The sequence below is a fragment of the Sesamum indicum genome, linkage group LG6 (genome assembly GCF_000512975.1).
Source record: "Sesamum indicum cultivar Zhongzhi No. 13 linkage group LG6, S_indicum_v1.0, whole genome shotgun sequence".
Taxonomy (NCBI): domain Eukaryota; kingdom Viridiplantae; phylum Streptophyta; class Magnoliopsida; order Lamiales; family Pedaliaceae; genus Sesamum; species Sesamum indicum.
Genome location: NC_026150.1, coordinates 6,063,904 through 6,086,901, shown reverse-complemented (window position 1 = coordinate 6,086,901; position 22,998 = coordinate 6,063,904). Strand labels below are relative to the sequence as shown.

Here is a 22,998-nt window from a genome sequence, read left to right as displayed (position 1 = left end):
GTTGGGGAAAGTTTTTCGAAAGTGAGGGGGGGGGGGGGGGGTATACTTGTAATTACAACTACAACCACTTGAAGGGGGCACTTGTAATTTTACAAAGGACAAATTCTAATAGTAATAGGTATAACTGTGTGCATTTATTCCAGTTTCATATTTTATGCATTCCAGTTAGCATCATTTGAAGTGAGATAGAAATAAAAAAAGCAAGTATGTGCATTTGCTACTGTTAATTGTCTACTAGACTCTAATAGCCAAAATTTTTGGAGAACAGCAGTAATCATTCTTGTAAAATCTTATTGTTCTTCAAGAAGGACCTGGATGATAACTAATATATTTTGAAGAAAATGAAATAACATGAACAGATTTCATGGAAGCATTTTCTCATGTAGAAAGCTGCATCAATAGAAGGTTATTTTTGAAGTAATAAAGACAGATCATATTGCTGCCCAAGACCATTTATAAAGTGATATCTCACTACAGAATATTATGTTTTCCAATCGCCCAGCCCAGTCAGTTTAGACCGCAAGCCTATTTCCTATACCTTCCAGCATATTACTAAAACATACTGAGCTTCCAGTTTCAATGTGAAGCGAATGGAGAATATAATTACACAACAGGATTTTCCAAAATAGAAAGCTCATTGTACTCATGTATTAACTGACAAAAAGCATAGCTACACTGTGATAAGTAAGGACTGAATAAGCAGGGGTGAGAGGAGGTTATGCATGCATAATTTCAGAGAAAAATAAAAGAAAAACAACAAAAAGAAAGAATCATAGCACAACTCACCTGGAGATCCAGATTCTCAGTGCATAACCTGGCTCCTGCTGTATCGGGCATTATCCATAAAGGCCATGAATCATTCTTGCTCAGAAACTGCTCCAACAAGTGTTGCTCCTCCACTTGGTCTTGACAGAAAAATTCAAAAGTACCAACCGCCCATTGGCAGCAGGAAGAAATGAAATTGTCTGGATCAAATCTATAATCTACAAATGTAATGCATTTTATTGATTGGATCAAAGTGGTGGCCAAGCTCTTCCGGCTATTTACACCAAAGCTTTTCAAGAACTGGTCAGTGATTTTGCAGCGAAAAGCATGAACAGCCTCACAAAACGTCAACCTGGCCTGGGCTTTTCCTATATGTTCATCAAGCTTGTTCTCCAAAACATTTATCCAGCTAAATTCCCAGTCAATTATAAAAATTGTAGCCAATATACCTTGAACTAGCTCACCTTCACCCTCAATAGTATTCAGACAAAAGTAACTATCATTTAGAATATCTAAAGCAAAATGAGCCATATCCAGCAGATTACTAGAAGACTCCAACCTCCACTCAGAATAATTTCTGCTAATTAACAAAGAAAATACATCTTGAACCCAAGCAAAAGGAGAATCCATCATGAAAGTCATGAGCCTCCGAAGTACTTCCTCGAATACAAAAATTAATGTGTTTCGTGATAGGAAGCAAACTTTATCATCTTCAAATTCTCCACCAACGACAGCACTGCCACACAAGTTCAGAGCAATGGAATAAGACTATCATATTATGAGCAGTAGTGATTTTCTTAATACTCGCAGGAAAATTAAAAAAACCCAAAATATTCTTCAGCATTAGGTGATCTGGGAAAATGCTTAAAACATTTGAAATTCGTTAACTGAATAAAATATCTAGAAAGTTCATTGTCACCAATACCTAGCCTGACAAAGCAAATATTATTATTCATACTGATGGGAAAGAAGCCACTGATTACTACAAATGAAGTATTTGACCAACTCAACCCATTATTCTCAGGAACCCACAATAAAATATGTGAAGGAGACAAAAGAATCATTTCCAAGAACTAACATGCAGGGCTACTTAACTTATATTGTCATGCCATTGCACCCAGCCAATAAGAACACACATGAGTACAATCTCCTCATTCAGGAACATAGAACAAGCATCTATAATGTAGTTCCTGACTATGGATAGGACCATCCATGGATGACTCTAAAAATGAATCAGAGATACATTCATCCTTCATTCTTTCTGCCTCAAGTGAAGCGTATCAAGCAACCTTGAGAAAATAAAGGCCAAAATCTTGTGAAAAACAAAGATTGCAGGGCTGATAAAATTGTTGTAAGCTTTACAAATGCGTCTGATCTCCAAGTCAGCTCAAGATGACTACTTAGGTTAACTGCTGTAAACAATTTCAAGAATAAGAGACTTATAATCAAGTAATTTTACAAGCTTATTCCGGGCAAAAGCGCAAGGAGTGTAAGCAGAACCATCTTATGCCGTCAACCAAGCTAATAGGGCATATATGGAAGCATAACATTCCTTAATTACATACATTTAGAAATAAGAGTTAACAGAAACATAAAATATTCTTTCCAGATTTACAATAACCTCGTGAAACATATCCTTCTTCAAACCTTTACAATAGCCTCCTTCACCAATTGTATTCTCTATTGGAGATATAGCCATTTTATGGGCGTTGACAGAAAGATAAAATGTACTTCCACCTTAACATCCAATCAAGAAATAGCAATACTAGTTCATCAATATGTTGTGGCATAAAGAAAGAGGCCATACAGACTAAATAAAGTAGATGCAATGTCCGGATAAAATTCAATGTAGTACATATAGCATAAGTTGAAAATATTTCACAGAGATTCACATACCACAAAAATCGAGCATCTGAATTTCCAAAAGGTGGAGAAGCTTTCACAACATCAATAGCAACCAAATCTAAAAGCTCATGTTGCCAGTTGCTTTCACACGAGCCAGGCCGATTAATACCATTCCTAGTTCTCTCCCTGACCTTCTCCATCAGAATAGCCAAGACAGATATTTGGTCTCCATCCATGGTTCCAGGATTGAAACCAACTTTTTCTCGATTCACTAAGTATGTTATAATGTCATTCCACTGTTGTGAGAAACACTCATCATCAAGCAAGGAGAGCAAAAGATCCAATCTAGCAGCAGTAGAGGGAGTAAAACTTTTTAAGCACCAGGGGATAATTATGTCGGTGAAAGATTGCAAAAACTGTCTTGTTCCTACGCCAGTCCACATGAGCTCTTGAATAATTTTGCGAGGTCCAAATACAGTAACAGCAACGACAATAAGCCTAACTGCATCTGGTGAATCCTGGTTTAAACAAAATCGATACAGCAATAAATGGATTATTCAGGAAGATATTGCTATAGAGAACACGAACAGAGATAACCTAAACAACTAATATAAGAACAAAGAGAATGAAGAAGCTGACATTTTGCTATATATAATTGGTGAAATATATTCAATCAGTGTACCGCACTAGACATCATTTTCGAAGAAGAAAGTGAACAGCTCTAGTTTATCAAACAAGTGTGCTAAAATCAAAGACAGCTCATAAAATGACAAATATTATGCTAGTTCTTGCTCGATGCAATATGATCGAAGTACATGCGAAATGAGCTTAATCTCATTTTCAAAGAAAATGCGCAGGAGAAAAGAAAATTTATGAAATGAGTTGTAGCCTATCAAGTGTACTTGACCCTTTGAAACAAGTTTATATACATCTCTATACACAGGAACAAGAGCAAAAATTAATCTTTTCACCCCAAGAGTTCACCTTTCCAACACAAAAACTAAGCTTCCACATAAAGTAGGCTATTCAATGACTCTGATTTCTAACTAAATTCTGAGTTCTAACCTATGTTAGCAATCAAGACCAACTAGCAGTGCTCCTCCATGACAATATGCTTCCAATACTCTAATTACTTATTTTAAACTAATCTTAAGATAATATCTATAAGACCTCCAGTGTCCCTGCCCTCCTGTCTCTCCATGTTTGACTCCCAATATGAATATATTTTCCTTGAAAGTAATAATATGATGAACAGAATCTTCAAAAGAAACCTAAGGTATCATTGTGAAGAATCCAATTTAAGATAGAAATGGCAACTAGAATCACAAAGAAAAATAAGAAATAATTTCTAAAACATTTTAAACAAACCCCAGCAAGACTGAATGGAATTTCCTGGTGTAACTTACAAGTGTCTCAATTAATGGGAAAGATTTTTTCAATGCCGGCCCCACCAAGTCAAGCAAGGGCCACGTTTCTCCTTTCTGCACAGCATATTTGTCCAGTAATGAAATAAACTTAACCACCCATAGCACGTTTTGAGAAGAATACTCCGTCTGCTGAAATATATCCAGACAATTTGCCTGAAACTTCAAGGAGAATGCCGATAGCAAATCATGTTTTAGGCAATGAATCTGAGAAAGAATTTTAATGATGCATTTCCCTAGAGTTTCCTCATACTCCATTGAATGCTTACTGTTCACTGCTTCTCTTGGTTCCTTGTGTATATGTTGGATGCTATTCTTCGATTCACCCTGAGTACACGATGAAAACGATGCTTCCTGATATTTTGGGCTGATAGCCAATAGATATTCATGCCACAGAAGCCCTAATAGTATCTCATCAATAAGGGTATGCTGGAAATGGTAAATGGCATCTGCTCCTACACAATATCTGATACCAAGGGCACACAAGTAGGTTTTAGTCTTTAAGAATAAAATAAGAAAAACAAAATGCCAAAACCAAGAAATTAATTCACAGATAGTGAGTCTCAAAGGAGATATAACTGTCACATCCTACATGTGCCCATACCTGGAAGAATTTCTCAAGCCCCAAATAAAACATTCTTCCACTGCCAAGAAAAATGCAAGCCGGTCTGCATTTGAAGAATAAGACATGCTTCTTCCTGCCCACAGGCTATGGAAAAATTCAAGAAAAAATTTATCCCCTGTGATTGCTTCTGAAGGTACTATTTCTAAGAATAGAACTAATGCTGGATATGACACTTGCTGAGATCCAAAACACCCATTCCTAAGAAAATTCCATAGCCGGCTTAGAATAGTTTTGTGGACATTCACTGCATGCCAACTTTCAGGAAAGCTTTTAGTAAATAGTAAGAAAGTGTCCCACATTGATGAATGGCAAGCTGGATTCTTTTCCTGGAAAGAACCAAGTATTGTCCCAGCAAGCACTTTTATATCTTCTTCACTGATAGTATTAGGAATGTTTTTTATACAACTTCTCACCACTGAATATGCTGCAGACCGAATAGCTGGGCTTTGAGACTTCAAAAAGTCTAGAAAATACTTGTGACTGGAGAATAGCTTCTCTGCAGCAGAAGCAGCAATGGTCCTGGCTTTCATAGCATGCTTTGATTCACCAGTTACATTTTCTGTAGCAGAACTGTCAGAATGCCAGGAGAAGAAAACATCAAGAAGTGCTGCTAATGCCAGTAATGATGAAGAAAGCACCTGCCAACAGCCAACCCCAATCAAGCTTTAAAATGACACTAGAAATAAGATGATCAGATGACTATACCAGGAAGACTACAACAGAAGAGAAAAGAAATGATAAGACCACAGGTATGAACAACTAAGTTGCAAACACAACTGGCACAACTTCAACGGCAGGGTAACAGATCACAAATCTTTCTCCGGCATTAGGATCTTTACAGATTATTAATCTGAAAAAAGCAAGTAAAAATAAAAAAATAAAAAATCATGCATGAAGACTACGAGAGAAGAGAAAAGAAATAATAAGACCACAGGCATGAACAACTAAGTGGTAAACACAACTGGCACAACTTCGGCGGCAGGGTAACAGATCACAATCTTTCTTCGGCATTAGGGTCTTTAGAGATTATTAAACTGGAAAAAGCAAGTAAAAATTTAAAAATAAAAAATTCATGAAAACATTAACATCTCAAAAGGAGTGAAATAATGAAATGCAAACGCAAGTTGATGAATTGGCTGATCTCATCTTCCCATCCAATTCAATTAGATGATTTAACGATCAAGTATATTGATTGTGCATCAGTACAGATGTAAAATTTAACCTGCTTATATCTTGTAAATCACAAACAAGAAGGCAAACCAGCAGTAACACTGCAATTTCCCTTGCACAAGCACACAAAGTAAAGGAAATCAACCTTTGCCTATCAGAAACTTTAAAGCCTAGGCATGGAGACAATTCAGACTAATCAAACTCAAAAACAGAGATTTAACTACCCACCAACAATGTCAGAAGAAGACACACCCCACAAACACATATGCACAATGAATTCTGAATTCCTTCTGACCAACCAATAGAAATGGTGAATGTAAGTTTAAATACTCAATCCGCAACATCAGAGATCAATCGCAGGTTTTCTACTTTTCAAATTCACATGCATTGGTTTGGCAACAAATAAATAAAACAAGATACTACATAGACATTCTAGGTCTCATATAGATAGAGTCCCTTGGTTTTCCAAACTTACATCTCCCTCCATTAAGTTTTTTTTTGTTCTTGATGTAGCCCTGTTAGTCTCTCTAGCCGAGAAAAGCCAATGTCAAACAAGAATCAACAAACATTCAATTTCACGCTTGCCATCATTGGCTTGTGAAGTCAGCAGGTTTTCAAGAGCACCAAGGTTTGTCTAGTTACATAAACCTAAAAAGTCTTCCATAGATCCCCCAATTATCATCCAATTTCATTACGTTACTTCCCATCAGGTTTTGATATTTTTACTGTATCATAAGATTTTGAGTTCATATTCTACATGCGATCAGCAAAATCTAAGTTTTTTAAATAGAAAATGGAAATATTTAATGTATCCTATATTTTGTTTTCTCCTTCAGTTATCTTTGATTTTAACATAATATTATATTCTACCAGAAAACAAAATTAGAAAAAACTATAGATACTTCAAATTAAATACACATTAAATTTCTCATATTTAATTTGAAACTGAATTTCCCCTTCCAACCCGAAACCTGAAGGCCTAAATCACCTGCTTTCTGCTGTTACACATGCCTTACCTTGAATGTCACTACCCTGCAGATGGTCTCTTTTAGCGTTATTTAATTTTCTAGGCCTTCCACATCTACCATCACCAACTCCATCTCAATTATATCAACTAATTTCAGTAATAAACAATATAACTAATCCAATGAGCACGATGGCACAATCACCATCATGAACAACTAATCAACCAACCATGTCACTACAATACACCTCTAGAAGTCAAACTTGAATTTTTGGACTACATAATATATATACCACATTTTTAGAAGTCAAACTCGAATTTCTAGGCTTGACAGCAAGCATTATATTGGTGATGGGAAGAGAAAGAAGATTCAAGTCTGGGTCTAGATTCAGGCATATTACCACCTATCGGATTTTGATTTGTGCAATTAGTACTGTACGCTGTCAAAGCATCTTTATTTTTTTTTGGGATATTATAGGACTTTATAGGGTATAAATAATAAGTAATAAGAGCCCTAATTTAAAAACTGACAAATTCATGGGAGGAACTCAATTTTTTCAACAATGTCCAAGAGAGGTTTGTGTAACTTCTAGTTAAAGGAAAAAGAATCATTTATTGAAAATAGTTAGGGTTAAGGGGCTTTTGCAATATTCTGGATGTTGCTCGTAAACTTATGTCTCACATTAATGCCCCTAAGTCCTTTCCGCAGGATATTGTGCTAACTGCATGTTTTGTTAAATCAAATGCCATCTAGTGTCTTATATGGAGATATTACTTATTCCTATCCATACCCTAGTCGACCTCTCTTCCATGTCGCTCCTCGGGCTTCTGGGTGTGAGTGTTGTGCATGCCTTCCCTCCTCGTGCTAATAAACTGTCTCCTAGGTCTAACAAGTGTATCTTCCTAGGTTGAGCTTGTATGCAAAAAGGGTACCATTGCTATGATCCTGTGACTCGTCAGTCATTCACATGAACTGATGTTACTTTCTTCGAGTCTACATCATCTTACTTCAACAACAAAAAATCCATCTGGTATACCTGTGCCTCTTTCATCCTTTGTGCCTCCTTTGAACCCAAATTCTGAACTTCTCCTCGCCCTCTTAAAGTGTATACTCGTCGCCAACACCATCCATTTAACTTGATGGTTCTGCTCATCCATTGTTGCTTCTTGTTCCTGCTTGACTTCCAACTAACTCCCTCCGATGGTGACCTTATTGTTCTTTGCAAAGGTAAACGATCCTGTTCTGCACGGCCTTTAGCTAACTTCTCTCTTATGACAATCTGAGACCTCATACATTTGCCATTATGCTTTTCCACTACTTCTGTCCCTAGGTCTTGTCATGTAGTGTTAACACCTTAAGTAGAAGTTGGCAATGGATGAGGAGATGTCTGCTCTTTTGTCTTGTCTTGAGGCACATGAGAAATTGTGCCTGCGCCAGCTGGTGCAGATGAGGTCCTTGTCGGTGGGTGTTCAAACTTAACAATTGCATTGATGGGACTATTGATCAGTATAAGGCTCATCTGGTTGCCAAAAGTTTCATTCGTACCTATAGATAGACTATTTCGAGACATTCTTTCCTCTCATCTCAATTCCATTCACGTCCTGTTATCCTTGGAAGTTAATTAGGGATTGACCTATGTATTATGTATCAAATGAGTGTGAAAACTGTCTTTCTTTACAGTGATTTAAGTAAGACTCTTTATGGAGCAACTTCCTGGTGATATTACCCGAGGGGAGAATCAGCTTATGCAAAATAAGAGAGGTGATTTATGGCCTCACACTAAGTCCTCAAGCGTGGTTTCATGAGTTTAGTAAACGTGACAAATGAGTTCGGGTTCCACAGATGACCGAACATTCTGTATTTGTGCAACGGGGCCATCCGGTATGGTAATTATGGTTGTCTATGTCGATGACGTCTTGGTTTCTGGAGTAACGTAGAGGGTATAGAGAAGATAAGGGGTATCTACAACAACACAAAAGACATGGACATCCTATGTACTTCTTGGGCATCAAGATTGCCCATATAAAAAATGGCTTTTTCTTTACCCCAAAGAAGAATGCTCTCAAAACTTGGCACTAAACCTATTGATACGCCTACGGAGTTCAACTCTAAACTGTAGGGCGAACATGGTGCGTGTTTAGAGAACAAGGCAAAATACAAAACACAGGTTGGGAAGTTAATATACTCGACTGTAACAAGACCTGACATCTCATTTATAAAGTGTGCTCTCAACTTACTCAAACAAATTGGCGTACATGGCACTAGACCTGTTGATACTCCTATGGAGTTCAACTCTAAACTCTAGGGCAAACATGGTGTTTTGTTTAGAAGACAGGCAAATTACAAGCGTTCGTTGGAAGTTAAATATACTTGACAATAACAAGACCTTACATCTAATTTTTTTTGGGCATAGTTAGTCATTTATGAACAAAACACGAGCTATCTACTGGGAAGTTGCCTTGAGATACTTAAGTATGTCAAGTTGCTCCTAGTAAATGTTGGCTGATCAAGAATATGAAATATGGTCACCTCAAGATAGAGGCTTATTCACATGCCCCTTATGCTAGCTCTAGAAACGACAAAAGATTTACACCTGGATATTGCACCTGTGTTGGGGGTAATTCAATTACCTGGCATAGCAAAAAGCAAACTACAGTTGCTCAATCTAGTAAAAAAGTTCAATATAGGCTATGGCTCACGTAGCCAAATGATGTGGTTGAAAATTTTACTGGGAGATTAGGTTTCTCATACGATGAGTATGTACTGTGATAATTAGGCGGATATTAATACATGCACGCAATCCAGTTTTTCATGAGAGGAAAAGACACATGAAGTTAGATTGTCATTTCATCCGCAAAGTTGTGATGGAAAATTTTGTCCCCAGTCACCCCTTAATAAGACCAAATAGGATGTGTTCACCAAGGCTTCAAGAATTATGCAGATTCGGTTTTCATGCAGCCAACTGAGCATGGTCGATCAGTTCCCAGGGAGTATTAGAATATAGTTACACTATTTGCATATATGTTCCTTGTTTTTCGTTGGTATTTTTGGTAGATAGATCATCATAATCCATACCATAATTTGAACTCTAGTCCCAACATTAGATACTTGGGTCTAGTTCTCCAATAGTATTCAAGCTATTATCTTCCTATTACAGCTTGTATATATCTATAAAAGCGATTATTCCTGAGAGTCAATATTATGTTTAAGTAGCTTCTCGTCAGCCGTTGCAATGGCGAAGTGCTTTCGCTTTCTCCTGCTCATCTTCATTTGCTTCTCTATTTGCAATTCTTTCTTTTTTTCCCAATAAAGCATTCTCATCATAAATTCAGTACCCCAAGAGTTCGTCCTTTTCCCAACAGCATAATCACCACATCACTGTTCACAGCCTTAAACAGTACAAATCAGGTTCTCCTGCATACGTGGATCTAGATCTCTTTATATCTATATATCTTGGGCGGCAATTTTAGAAATTGTTCATAAGCAACAAATCAAACCAGAAGTTGTTAGCATCTGGGCTCTATTGGCGCTACATTCCAGAATTTCTACTGTAGTTAGAGTCCAAACACAAAAGTCCCCAGATATTCTCCTCGACCAGCTTGATGCCAAAATACAATAGCACCCACATCAAATTGTGAACAAATTATTAGAGAAGTTCCAGTAATCCATATGCACTAGGTAATCACGTGCTCTAACATTTTGAAAACAGGTTGCTTAGATGCATTTCCTCTGACCAATATTTTGGAGGTCATACAATGTCAATATGTTGCGAGAACAAAATTTCTGTTTGCCAAAACATAAGCATACTTCAAAGTGTGTAATCATTTGATTAAATGAGAATCATACTCGCCACTACCTGTTGGTGCATTTCTTCCAATTCATCTGATGGAGTTTCTTTATCCGACAGACTCTGTGGGGTCAGCTTCAGATTTTCTTCTATGTATGCAAATATTTCCGTTGAGTACAACATCAACGCATTTACTCTTCTCTCCTGGGCCGGAAAGGCAGTCTGTGGTATGATGTGAGAAAATAAATGAGACAGCAATTCATCTGCCCCATTTTATTGGCATATAGAATAGAAATGTATAGTGTTGACAAGCATCAAAGAATATGAACCATGGAAGAGAACTGGAAGTCAAAAAGGAATATGATCTCAAATGTACAAGCAATAATATTAATATCGTATCAAGGTTTTCCGAGACAACAAATAATAGGGGGACAATATCAACCAGTTAAAGTTTACAAAACCAAGTACTAAAGCCAGCTTAAGTATGCACTTGTGAATGCCAGAAATATGGGTCTTCTCTCGGGATTGCAATTAGTGATTATAGTTCCCGATTTTCACAATTTAATTCATAGCTTTTTCTTGTTCCCTACTTCCATGTACTTTCTCTTGTGGATGTCCTCTAGCTACACTAGTAGGTTCTTGAACGTCTGTTTATCAAAGATATGAACTGAAGGCTGAAACATGGATTATAAAAGCTAGTCTCAAAAGCCATGTTACTTGAACACTAAGACAGTAGCACCTTGGACCAATGACTCCTTAAATAAGTTCCGTAGTTTTTTTATTGCATAAACTATCTTAATCCCGTCCCTCCAGATGTGGCATGCATTTATAGGCTTATGCATAATGTCAAAGTTCATAGATGCGACCAGCCATTTTTGGTCTAATCCCTTTTCAGTCATTCCTCGTTTATTGCACAACTTCTCTGGAGAAAATTGTTACTGAAAACAAAAAAGAGTCATTATCCCTCTAGCATCAAATAACTGATATTTCTAGTTCATGACGATATTCATGAAAATCAGGTAGTTTAACAATGTCAAGAAATCCACCTACAACAACTTAGTTTTACATCTCAGGTTAGATGGATTAAGAAAGATAATTCATTTCAAGTTGAACGGCTCCACACAGCTCTGAAAGATGAGAATTCATGTAGACACGTTTAGCTGCACATATTTTCTATTTCAATAATGCTAAGAAAAATTTAATGCAGATGGTACAAGTTCTCAGATACTACTAGTGAATGTGAATGTTACTTATCAAACGGATGCTGCACTCCTTTTCTCTCATGCACTCTCTTATTCCAGTTCAATTACATCACTTATATACTGTTAAGTTTCAGCTGTATCAATTGTGCAAGAGACTTTCTCAAGCTCTGTCATCAGTAACCATCTAATGGTGAATGTTGAACAATTGTGACAGATTAACCAGCATAATAAGATTCTTATCCCATTGCTGTATTTCCTGGATTTTACTTCTATATAGCTTCTTTGCAACATAAATTTCCCTAATGGATGTTCACTATGCTCACCTTTACAAGAAAATAATACAAATTGGTGGCCTCTAAAAGATATATTAGTCATAGCAAAAGACAGACACAAAATGATACAGGTGGCTAAGACTAATAATTATGCTCCAAAGAAACTTTATAAACCTGAAATGACCGTTTTGCAGCTTGAGAAACTTCATATATTGAATCAAATTGAGAAAACCACCAGGGTCCTATGAGAGGCTTTAGATGTGGAGCCAAGTCTCTTCTGAAAAAGGCAACAGAAAATAGTTAAACACAGGATTGTAACAAAATACATGGAAAAGCATCTAAATTTACACATTTAACTCAATGCCCAATATGTCAACATCAACTTCCTTACAATTCATCATCACTAGCCTGATGAAAACTCATTGTTCACAAAAGCACTGTATGATACCCCATAGGGCTTTCTATAGAAATGGCTGTAAACTAATAAGCAATAGCATCCTATCAAGTCACATCCCATAATCTCTGCAGTGTCTAGACTTCTATTCTGCTCAAGAAACCGCACATCTCCGAAGCAAAATAAGGAGAAAAGAAGTAATTGTACATTATTTCATTTTATGAGAAAACCCTAAACATTTTGATGAAGCACAATATATGTGCCATTGCATTTAGACTACAACTGAAATGAACTAATCCTAGATATTGGCATTGCTGGAACTTCTTAACATTCTATGCTATGAGTATAAAGAAATTGAGCAGCTTCTAATTATATTTATTCGTGGCAAAACACTAATCACAACTTTCAACAAGTTCCTCTCCCTCATCAGCCACAGGCCCACCTCAGAGAAGAAAGCAATTGAATAAGTCCCATTGGAGAAAATCACTCAATATACAATCAATTAAACACGAACCCAACAGCAACAACAAGATTAGTCATGGTGTCATGAGTTGCTCGCCGAACTTCTCTGTTGTAGTCTAGAAGCAACTTCTTGTACTCAAATGCCTATGCCAAGAGAAGAAAAATGAGATCATAAAAAGCTGAAAGAAGTTAGTCATCATGAAAGATAAAGTTACGTGCCTTCAGTAAAGGGTATCAGTGAAAATATTCCTTGTAATCAGAAGACGCCATGCTTCGTTTATTCCAGTTTATAAATCAAGAAGTAAATACAACGGAGATGAGTGTACCCATTGAGGAATGATCTTTGCTATTTCCTTTGCACTTTTCTGTTTGATAAGTTGAGAAAGTGATGCCAAAGCTTTAAGCTGTGAAAAACTGAAGTCAGCAAGCTAGTAGAAAATGTGAAAATAGTTGGTCTGCACCACCCAAAAACATTTACAACCCAAATTAAAGGACAGGAGCTTAAATAATTTGACACAAATACTGTGAAAATATAACACAGTTATCAGACATTATCTTAACGAAAACATCAAAGAGATAGATTAGTGAAAACATGCAACAGTATAAGCTGAGTAAAATCTTCATGAGAGGATGCTTGAGAGCTAAGTATGTATAAACTTAGTCCTATATGTTCTAACAAGTGGCATCTCATGTTCATGCCGACCAATGATACTAATGTTTCTGATCTCAAGATCAAGCTTCTTCATTAACCTACAAAATTCAACCAAAAAAACAAACAGCTCGGACAACATAACTCAACCCGCAGCATCAGAACCATCAGTTTGCAAAAACTCAAAAACTGAAAATTCGATAAGAAACCCAAATGCACATCGAATTACAACTTACCTTGGTGGTGGGATCTTTCCGTGAAAGCCGCTTCAAGTGCTGCGCCACTTCACCATCAATATCCTGCTTCATCACCACAATGATAGGAAAAATGGCTACCAATAAATAAGAACTTGATAAAAGCAAAAACTTTCCGATTAAATCTTTATCTTCATAACAATACAAAAATGATTTAAAACTGACCAGAAAAGGAGAGGCATCAGGGCCTGATGCTAGTGAAGAGTCCACGCGTGAACTTCCGACATAGCCTCCGAAACCCACAGCCGCAACACCAGATGGCAATAGCGAAGCAGCCATACTGCAATATTCTTGTCAGTTTTCCATTCATATGATTCACAGAAATCTTCAAAACACTCAGAGAAGTGATTCAAGAGAGAAGAAGGGGAAAACAAGGGGGGAAAGGAAAGAACCTGCTACTGGAGGGGCGAGACTTGGCTCTTGCAGCTTCTCCCTTAGCTCTCCCCATTATTCTCCAGACTTCTCCTCAAATTAATCTAGGGCGATAGTCGATAACGATTATAAGCAGTAGACGGAAGAAATTTGAGCTGAGATAAATCAATTGAGCTTTCCCCGTAGGAAGGAACAGAGGAAGTCTTCAAACCAGAGGCCAATTCCTTCAGCAGACATATTTATAGCTGCTTCCACAAATGACGACTTTGCCCTTTCTTCACTCAAACGACCTTGTGTGCTTTTTTTCATTTTCTTTTACTAATCATGTTAGGCTTATTTATTTAAATAATTCAAAAGAAATTATAACATAAATAATGGAATTTTAAGGTATATAACATTTTAATATAAATGGTTAACAAGATTTTTTTTTAATTTTACACTGAAGTCTTCAATGGTATTGATGATTTCTATTTTTTATATTTTATTTATTATTCCTTAGAATTATTAATTCATTCATAATTATAAATTTAAAATATTTAGTTAATTATAATTATTAATAAATTTAAAAATTTATATGCCTAAAAAGTACAATCAACTATTACAAATATTATGAGAATTATATATTTTAAAAATGATTGTCTATCCACAATTGTGTTGGTGGAGTTGGGGCCGAGGTCTTCTTATTTCCTCACAAACATTCTGTGTTGGCTCGTTTTATTTATTCTTTCATCTCCAGTATTAATATGAAACCAACTTGATAATGTTATAAAACTAGACTCCACATAATCATAATATGCAGTAAATGATAATAATAGGATTAGTAAAATTGTATATCTGGTGCATATGTTTAATTAATGTCAAGACCAATGTCAAGATCAACTTGTGTAGGATAAGCTTCTACATGGTTTGGCATGTATGGAGTTGATCGAAATCAATCATCTTGTTGTGACGGTTCAGACATATGGCAATGTTGATGTAAAGGTTGAGTATATGAACTGTAAAAGGACCAACTATATCCACTCTAACAGTATGATATTCAATTGAACTAGTAGATATTCTGCTGCAACTTCTCCTCTATGTTGGGATCTGGTGGGACATTCTCATGTGACATTGCATTTTGATCAGTTAAATGTTGTGTATGCTGTGACTGTGTGACAATCTTATAAACATTTCCAGATGTGGCATCAACTCGGTCTAAGAATGGGTTGAACCTTTCAATATCGTGTGGTCTAGGGTGACAACTTAATCGAAGGGATTCCATCTGATCAACAAAAAATAATAAAATTTAATATAAAAGAAAACATAAAAAGTAAAATATATTTTATTATATAACATACCACAATATGCAACTTGGATGCATCTATAAGTTGGTACACACTTTGCAGACGTCTATTAATAGATGATGATACGAAACATGTTATGTTTGTACCACTTGTAATATCCACATTTTGTATCCATTCTGTTGGAAGTAGATGGTCGACGCACAATCGTCTTTATCATCTACTAACATATTGTATGTATTATAGATGTCAGTCTGTGTCCATACGTGCTTTACAGGAGATTTAATTAAGGCTCACGTCTTGAGTATCTGGTATTTTCGGAATATTTTAACTTATTTCGAATCGATGAAAAACATGTTCGAGATGATGTCTTTTGACAATAGCATAGAAGATAATACCATATATTGATGTCTAGAACTGGGGGTTACATTCAATTAGTAAGGCTATAATACATTCTAAGGCCATGTCATATGGTTGCCACGAAGGTATTTGCAAAATATTCATGTCAATATCTCTGTGGTATAAAAAAAACTCTTATACAAATTCAAGATGATGACAACTTGTCATTCTTTTCGGACCCTGCAGTTGGCTACCCAATCATGGAAGTATATGTTGAAAAAAAAATTACCCTGATACTAATTCACAAATATTGAGTCAACCGTAGGACAAATACATATCAATTTTAGCCAACTAAGGATTTTCTTTGTCTTCCAATCACGATTTTCTTGAAAACATCAAAATTAATACACTGGTGCAAGCCCTTCACGGAGCTATCACGAGGCCAGAGACTTTTCCCAACGATGATGCTGTAAATGATCCTCAAGCAGATAGTTCTATAAATTTTTCAAATCAAAATTCCAAACCAAATGAAGTTAAATTTCCAATACCACCATAGAACCCCAAGAACGAGGTTGATATAAGTATCATATGACCAAAATATTGGCAACCACTGGACAAGGTATGTCATCATCGAATGAACCACCTATGAGTTGATTACAACGTCATGGATAGGAGTCAATATGTACTCTCTATTGCATTTGCAATTGTTGATGAAGAATTCTATTAATTATCTTGGAAATGATTTCTTCAAATGTTTAGCAAGTATATTATAAGAGGGCTATTTGGAATGTGTATTATTTCTGACCATCATCTCGGTGTTGTTCGAGCAGTAGCTAATATTCTGGATCCAAGTCAAGAATCCTCAAGAATGGCATTGAGGAGTTCTATAGAGATTTAGACTAAATAATGCATTCATGTGATGAGTGTGGCACTTCAACATCAACACATGTATGAAGTCTATATACTTTAGGAGTGCTTGATAAGTGGGTTGTCAAGTTCACTGAAATGTCTTGCAAGAGTTGTTAAATGGAAGCCGTATGGTATGGTTGGTATGACTGGAACTCCTTAGCTGTGATAGTATGAAAAATAATCCTCTAAACTGAGGAGCCACAATAGCCTTGTATATAGTTAGACTGTATTTTGGTCCTGACTTATGTGACTGCAGTATTGCATGGTTGCCAAAGTCTTGCACCTGTATAGTTGATATTTCAAATAATTTCTTTTTATCTACCATGCAGATGAAATACTACTATTCTTAATTATTTCTTACACTCTTAAGCATTATTTTTTTAATATTTACTTAAAATTTTGTGTCACACCATATAATTCGATCTCTAAAATTGAGGCAGAAAAACTATTTATTATTTTAAATAAATTATAATTAGTTAAGTTATTGGTCCTGGATTAAAATAAGGACAGTCCATTACTATATAGTGTATATATAATTCCCAATGAAGACGTTAAATCCCACAATTTCATCTTCACCTGCCATGCACGTCTGGTGGCCATTTTCTTAATTTCCACATTGTGTATGTGAAAATTCTCTGGTTTTCATGGTGAAGATGATGCAAAGAGCCTTCCCAAGGGCATTTTCGGCTAAAACCTCTCGCTTTCGTTGCTCTTCAACTGCATTGCAATCAACTCTCACCAAGCCTGTTCAACAAAATGAGCATCCTCTCCCCAAAATGCCCCCTTTCGACTACACTCCTCCCCCATACACCGGCCCCTTGGCCGATGACATCCTCCGCAAACGCCAACAATTCCTCAACCCAGCCGTCTTTCATTTCTTCAAGAATCCAGTTATGTTCCAGCCTTTCTTCCCTTTTATTTATTATATACTATACATATATATGTCGTTTACGAATTTATTCTGACAATTTTATCCTGTAACTTTAAAATTTTCGGAACAAAAAATGGTCGTAATTTGCTATTATGACTGTAAAAATACACCTAAATAGGCTGTAGGTCATGTGCTCTTTTTCGACCATTTTAGCAAATTCCGATAACTTTTATCCTCAACGTGCCAAATTTTAAAAATTACATAACAAAGTTGCTGAAATGAATTTGTACTTTCCGATATTTCAAGGTTTGATGGAACTTTCAACTTTCATTTTTCATTTTTCATTTTTCACTTTTTCCTTTTTCTGTTGGTGCAGCTGAATCTGGTTGAGGGAAAGATGCAGTACTTGTTCGACGAAAAGGGCCGGAGATATCTAGACGCGTACGGGGGAATAGCTACCGTTTCTTGCGGGCACTGCCATCCTGAAGTGGTGGACGCCATCGTCAATCAGACTAAGCGTTTGCAGCATTCCACCATTCTGTACTTGAACCCTGCCATCGCCGAATTTGCAGAGGCTCTCGCGTCAAAGATGCCCGGTGACCTCAAGGTTTATTCAATCTCTTTTGTTGTTTGAGTTCAAGAGAGACTACTTTGATTGCTTGAAAGAATGATTTAACACAATTAGGGTTATGTGTATGTTATGTACATTAGGTCGTTTTCTTCACAAACTCCGGGACAGAGGCAAATGAGCTGGCTTTGATGATGGCCCGATTGTACACAGGTTCTCACGACGTAATCTCGATTAGGAACGGGTATCATGGCAATGCAGGTGCCACAATGGCTGCCACTGCTCAGAGTAGCTACAAGTTTAATGTTATACAGGTATATATTTATATATATAAACATCATGTGAGCATGCCTTGTCGTTTGATGGCGCTAATGTTATTTGAATTTGGGAAATTGCATTATTTGTTTTGTATTATATGATCAATACACTTTTTGTTTCATTGGTTACTACATTTTCATTAATTGTCTTAAGTTAATGTTTTGGTGAGAAATATACGTGTTAAGCACATGCCCTTTAACTTAAATACTAATGAAATCTAATAAAATGATTAAAAGTGATAAATTTTTGTAATTTATAGGACTATTAATGATAATTTGATGACTGATATGGACTAAAAGTGGCCAAAGAGTTAATTCTCACATGTTTAGCACGTATCTTTTTTGTCAAAATACAAACAAGATCTAATAAAAGACTAAAATTAGATTTTTTTAACTTATGGGACGAAAAATGTAATAATCCCAAAATACGAGACAGAAAGTGTTATCTTCCCATTAGAATTGCGACTTGTATTTTGAAAACTCAATTGAAAACCCCTTTATGTTTTAAAATTAGGCGAAAGCCTGCCACTGACCCCTTTATAGTTTAAAATTAGGCGAAAGCCTGCCACTGTTTTCTTAAATATAGCCCAATTGTTCCTTTCCATTAAATAACGACGTTAACTTTTCTATAAAGTTGTCGTTCCCTTTCTTGCTATATATATTTTTTTCTTATTTTAATGATCGTTGGATCTTTTTTGAAATAAAAGATGTAGATCTGATCAATTGATCTTAACCATTAATCTTAAAAATTGAAGGATTAAATTTAACAAATTTATAAATTATTATTTTATTTAATAAAATATTAATCCCCCTTCCCCACCCCCACCACACCCTCGCCGCCTATCGCGCCTTCCTCCACACCTTGCCATCGCCATCGCCATCGCCATCGCCAGCAATGCGATCCCTGCAAGGAAGCAACAACAATTTGGCGGCTTCACTTTCACCTAGATCACCAGTGAATCATGGCGCGGTGTCGTTGTTGCCCAAAGCTTATCTGGCCAATGGCATCGCGGTCTCCCAAAGTTGTTCCGGGTGACGGTGATGCCTCACCCAAAATTCGGGGGTGATGGTCATTTAAATTTAAATAATTGATTTAAAATTTAAAAAATACAAAATAAAGTAATATTTTTTTTAAATTCATAGAATAGTAATTTAAATTTAGTATTATTCACAATAACTAACATAATCTATTAAAATATAGTTAAAATAAATAATAATTTAAATTATTGAATATTGTTGTTATTATTAGTTAGCATTTATATGGATACACATCTATATATATTTAAAAAATAAACTTTTATATACTATTTTCTATTCTGACTTTAGTTTAAATTTTCAATTTAAGTTATAAATTAATAAAAAAACTTATAATTTTTTTTAGTATTTTGATATTTACATAAACATAGTTAAGAACAAGAAAATTATATATATTCTTAGAAGGGATGGAAATGCAAGAAAAAAGAACAATAAAAATAAGGTTATAGGGGCATTTTATTCCAAAATGCCATAAAAACACCATGACTCACACCACTCACGTATCTAATATACCTTCCGTTAATCACTAATGAAAATGGTAGTTTTCGCTGAGTTTTACAAAACACATTGTGGGTTTTAGTCTATTTCCAAAACACAGGATTTTTGATTTTTTTATTAAAAGGGGGGGGGGGGGTAAATGGATTTTAGCCTTAGAATTTCCTCGTGATATTGGAAGGTTGAGGGTCAAGAATTTGAATTGGAAAATAGTCATATTCCGAATTTTAAAGATTAAACTCCAATAGAAAATATATCATTTAGTTTCTACAGAAAAAAAAAGGGTTAGTTTCTGGCATATTCATGTAGTTGAGGTGCACATTTCCTATCCTGAACACTCTATGATCACAGTTTTAGTCACAAATGACATGTACTGTAAAGACTACAAAACTGTGCACATGACATGTTTATTAATTAGCTTTTATGTGCAACAGACGGGAGTCCACCACGCACAGAATCCGGACCAGTATAGAGGCCTCTTCGGCTCTGACGGACCGATGTATGCGAGAGATGTCGATGAGATAATTACTTACGGAACGTCCGGTCGAGTTGCTGGTTTTATTGCTGAAGCCATACAGGTTGAGTACATCTTATTCAGACATATATATATATATATATATATACAGTTGCTCAGGTCCGTTATGCTCACAAAATGCAATCTTTACGTACAGGGAGTGGGTGGGATCATGGAGTTGGCTCCTGGATATCTGCCAGCAGTCTACAGCAGCATTAGAAAAGCAGGGGGCCTTTGCATTGCTGATGAGGTCCAATCAGGTTTTGCTCGCACTGGCAGCCATTTCTGGGGATTTGAGGCTCACGATGTTGTGCCTGACATTGTAACCATGGCCAAGGTACTCTTTCTATGTCCTCTTTTACAGGTCTTTATTTTGGAAGTTGTCACTCAACCACATTTATGAAAATATGAAAATTAATTAATTAATTTCCTAATACCAAAATTTAAGTACTGCAAATACAAATAATTCCTACTATCATAGTGTTGGGGTACTGTTTTCTGTCAAATTGTATATGTGTTTAGGAAGTACAGAAAAAAATAAGGTAATTGCAACATAAAAAAAGATTAATGTAAGGTTTATGTATATTTTTGATCCTCTAATGTTGGTACTTGGATTTTTTTATCCTTTATGTAACTTTTTAACATTTTGCAAATTTGGTCCTTCCAGCGGGGGATTTTGCAAAAGTAGCTGGAGTAAATCATGTGCATTTCACGTGGTTCGTTTAAATTGGGGCATTCGTTCTGATAGATTCACTTTTGCCAACATATAATATGGAGAATTCTCCTACGTTGTGCGGGATTGATTTTTATTATGAGAGTTTCGTGCAAAGTTATAATAGAAAGATCACCTCTGAATTATTTTCACGAAAACATGTATAAAACATTGCAAATGTAAACTCTCAATGGCGCCAACCACCCTGTGACTCCTGTCAACTCAGTGTAGAGTTGGATTTTCGAGCCTTAATGTAAAGTTAGGGCAAGTTCCACACTCAAACACAAAGTTATTTATTTTTTTATTAATAAAAAATAAATAAATTATATTAATATAATTAATTTAAATATATTAATATTAATATGTCGAGTCGTGATTTGACATTAAAAATTATTTTTTTCAACATAAATGCTTGGTGTCGTGATTTTAAATCACGACACCCACCTTTTTGTTTTGTAATTTTGTTTTTTTTTTTTAATGGGTGTCGTGATTCTGAATCACGACACGCTAACAATTAGTAGAAAACAAGATGAACGTCTAATTGTTAGCGTGTTATGTCGGATCTAATGTCTTTAGGGCATTGGAAATGGCATACCACTCGGTGCAGTGGTAACTACTCCAGAGATTGCAGAGGTCTTGGCTTGTCGAAACTATTACAATACATATGGCGGCAATCCTGTCTGTGCTGTCGCGGGGCTTGCCGTTCTTAAAGTAATAGAAAAAGAAAAGCTTCAGCAGAATGCCTTCAATGTTGGATTCTATTTGAAGCAGCGTCTTAGTTCTTTGAAGGATAAATACGAAAGTATGTCCGCTTTCCAAATTGCAAATATTGTACTTAAGAAAAAGGTACAAATTTATCTAATCAATCATGTTATGATACGATCGTGTAGTCATCGGGGATGTCAGGGGCAGAGGCCTGCTGGTGGGAGTCGAATTCGTGACAGATAGACACTTGAAAACGCCTGCCAAGATTGAAACTCTTGGTGTGATGGAGCAGATGAAAGGTGTCGTTCTTGCCTTTATGTTAACATCTCACGTTAATTTTCTTCTAATGTCTTTCTGAATTATTCGTCATATATGCAAGTGCTCAGAAATGGGAGTACTAATAGGAAAAGGGGGGCTCTTGGGCAATGTATTTAGGATCACACCACCCCTCTGCTTCACCAGAGAGGACGTCGGTTCGTTCTATCACCATATTTCCTCTTCTTTTCATACGTATTCGTCTTGTTTTTTCAAATATTCATGTAGATTTTCTGGTCGATGTGATGGACTACGCGTTGTCTAAGATATAAACGCTGAGGGCAATGCTGTGCAAGTGAGCATGCAAGAGGTTGGTTGGTAGGATGTTGTGTAAAGGAAGTACTGCAGATTTCAAATTTTATGACGAGAGAATGCAACATTTTGTTGTCAAATCTGCCGATATGTATAGGACAAATAAGCAAACAACTCCCCTATGATAAATAAAATAGTAATTTATCCCCATGTATTGTTTAAAATGTAGCAATTTATGCCCATGAATTTTAAAAAATGAAAGTGGATAGATTGCTTTATTTTTTGAAACTAAAAATGATAATAAAAATTAAAAATTAATAAAAATATTTGAACGTAAGAAATTTATAAACTCATACAAAACGATAAATACAAATTAAATTAAAATGATTATAATTAACATAAAAATCATATATTTCATGAACTCGTGAAACACAACTTGATAATTATAAAAGTAAAAGTAAAAGTAAAAAGTAAAAAAATAAAAATGAAGGAAAGAAATT

The 22,998-nt window shown here is 35.8% G+C and overlaps 2 protein-coding genes across 5 annotated transcripts in view; one reads left to right on the top strand and one right to left on the bottom strand.

The window, feature by feature from the left end:
- Positions 1 to 14,387, bottom strand: part of LOC105163871 (E3 ubiquitin-protein ligase listerin) — a 21,204-nt gene extending 6,817 nt beyond the window's left edge. For 2 of the 4 annotated variants that reach the window (XR_002287212.1, XR_002287211.1), the window contains exons 1-11: positions 14,207 to 14,387; positions 13,980 to 14,094; positions 13,797 to 13,862; positions 13,238 to 13,315; positions 12,964 to 13,055; positions 12,230 to 12,332; positions 10,651 to 10,803; positions 4,639 to 5,297; positions 4,017 to 4,500; positions 2,662 to 3,128; positions 787 to 1,501 (exon numbers count right to left, since the gene is read on the bottom strand). Coding sequence is in view for 2 of the 4 variants with exons in the window: in XM_020694395.1 (XP_020550054.1) it covers positions 787 to 1,501; positions 2,662 to 3,128; positions 4,017 to 4,500; positions 4,639 to 5,297; positions 10,651 to 10,803; positions 12,230 to 12,332; positions 12,964 to 13,055; positions 13,238 to 13,315; positions 13,797 to 13,859; positions 13,980 to 14,094; positions 14,207 to 14,262 (2,985 nt within the window). In the remaining 2 variants the exon portion in view is untranslated. Of the gene's footprint in view, positions 1 to 786; positions 1,502 to 2,661; positions 3,129 to 4,016; positions 4,501 to 4,638; positions 5,298 to 10,650; positions 10,804 to 12,229; positions 12,333 to 12,963; positions 13,056 to 13,237; positions 13,316 to 13,796; positions 13,863 to 13,979; positions 14,095 to 14,206 lie in introns of those variants that run through there. The other 2 variants (XM_020694395.1, XM_020694396.1) reach the window with 2 other exon arrangements.
- LOC105163983 (alanine--glyoxylate aminotransferase 2 homolog 3, mitochondrial-like) lies at positions 17,291 to 22,697 on the top strand. The gene is made up of 8 exons (XM_020695039.1): positions 17,291 to 17,604; positions 17,962 to 18,192; positions 18,297 to 18,467; positions 20,435 to 20,578; positions 20,672 to 20,851; positions 21,803 to 22,028; positions 22,117 to 22,230; positions 22,318 to 22,697. Exons 1-8 carry the CDS (start codon positions 17,359 to 17,361, stop codon positions 22,509 to 22,511), a joined length of 1,506 nt encoding a protein of 501 aa, XP_020550698.1. The 5' UTR covers positions 17,291 to 17,358; the 3' UTR covers positions 22,512 to 22,697.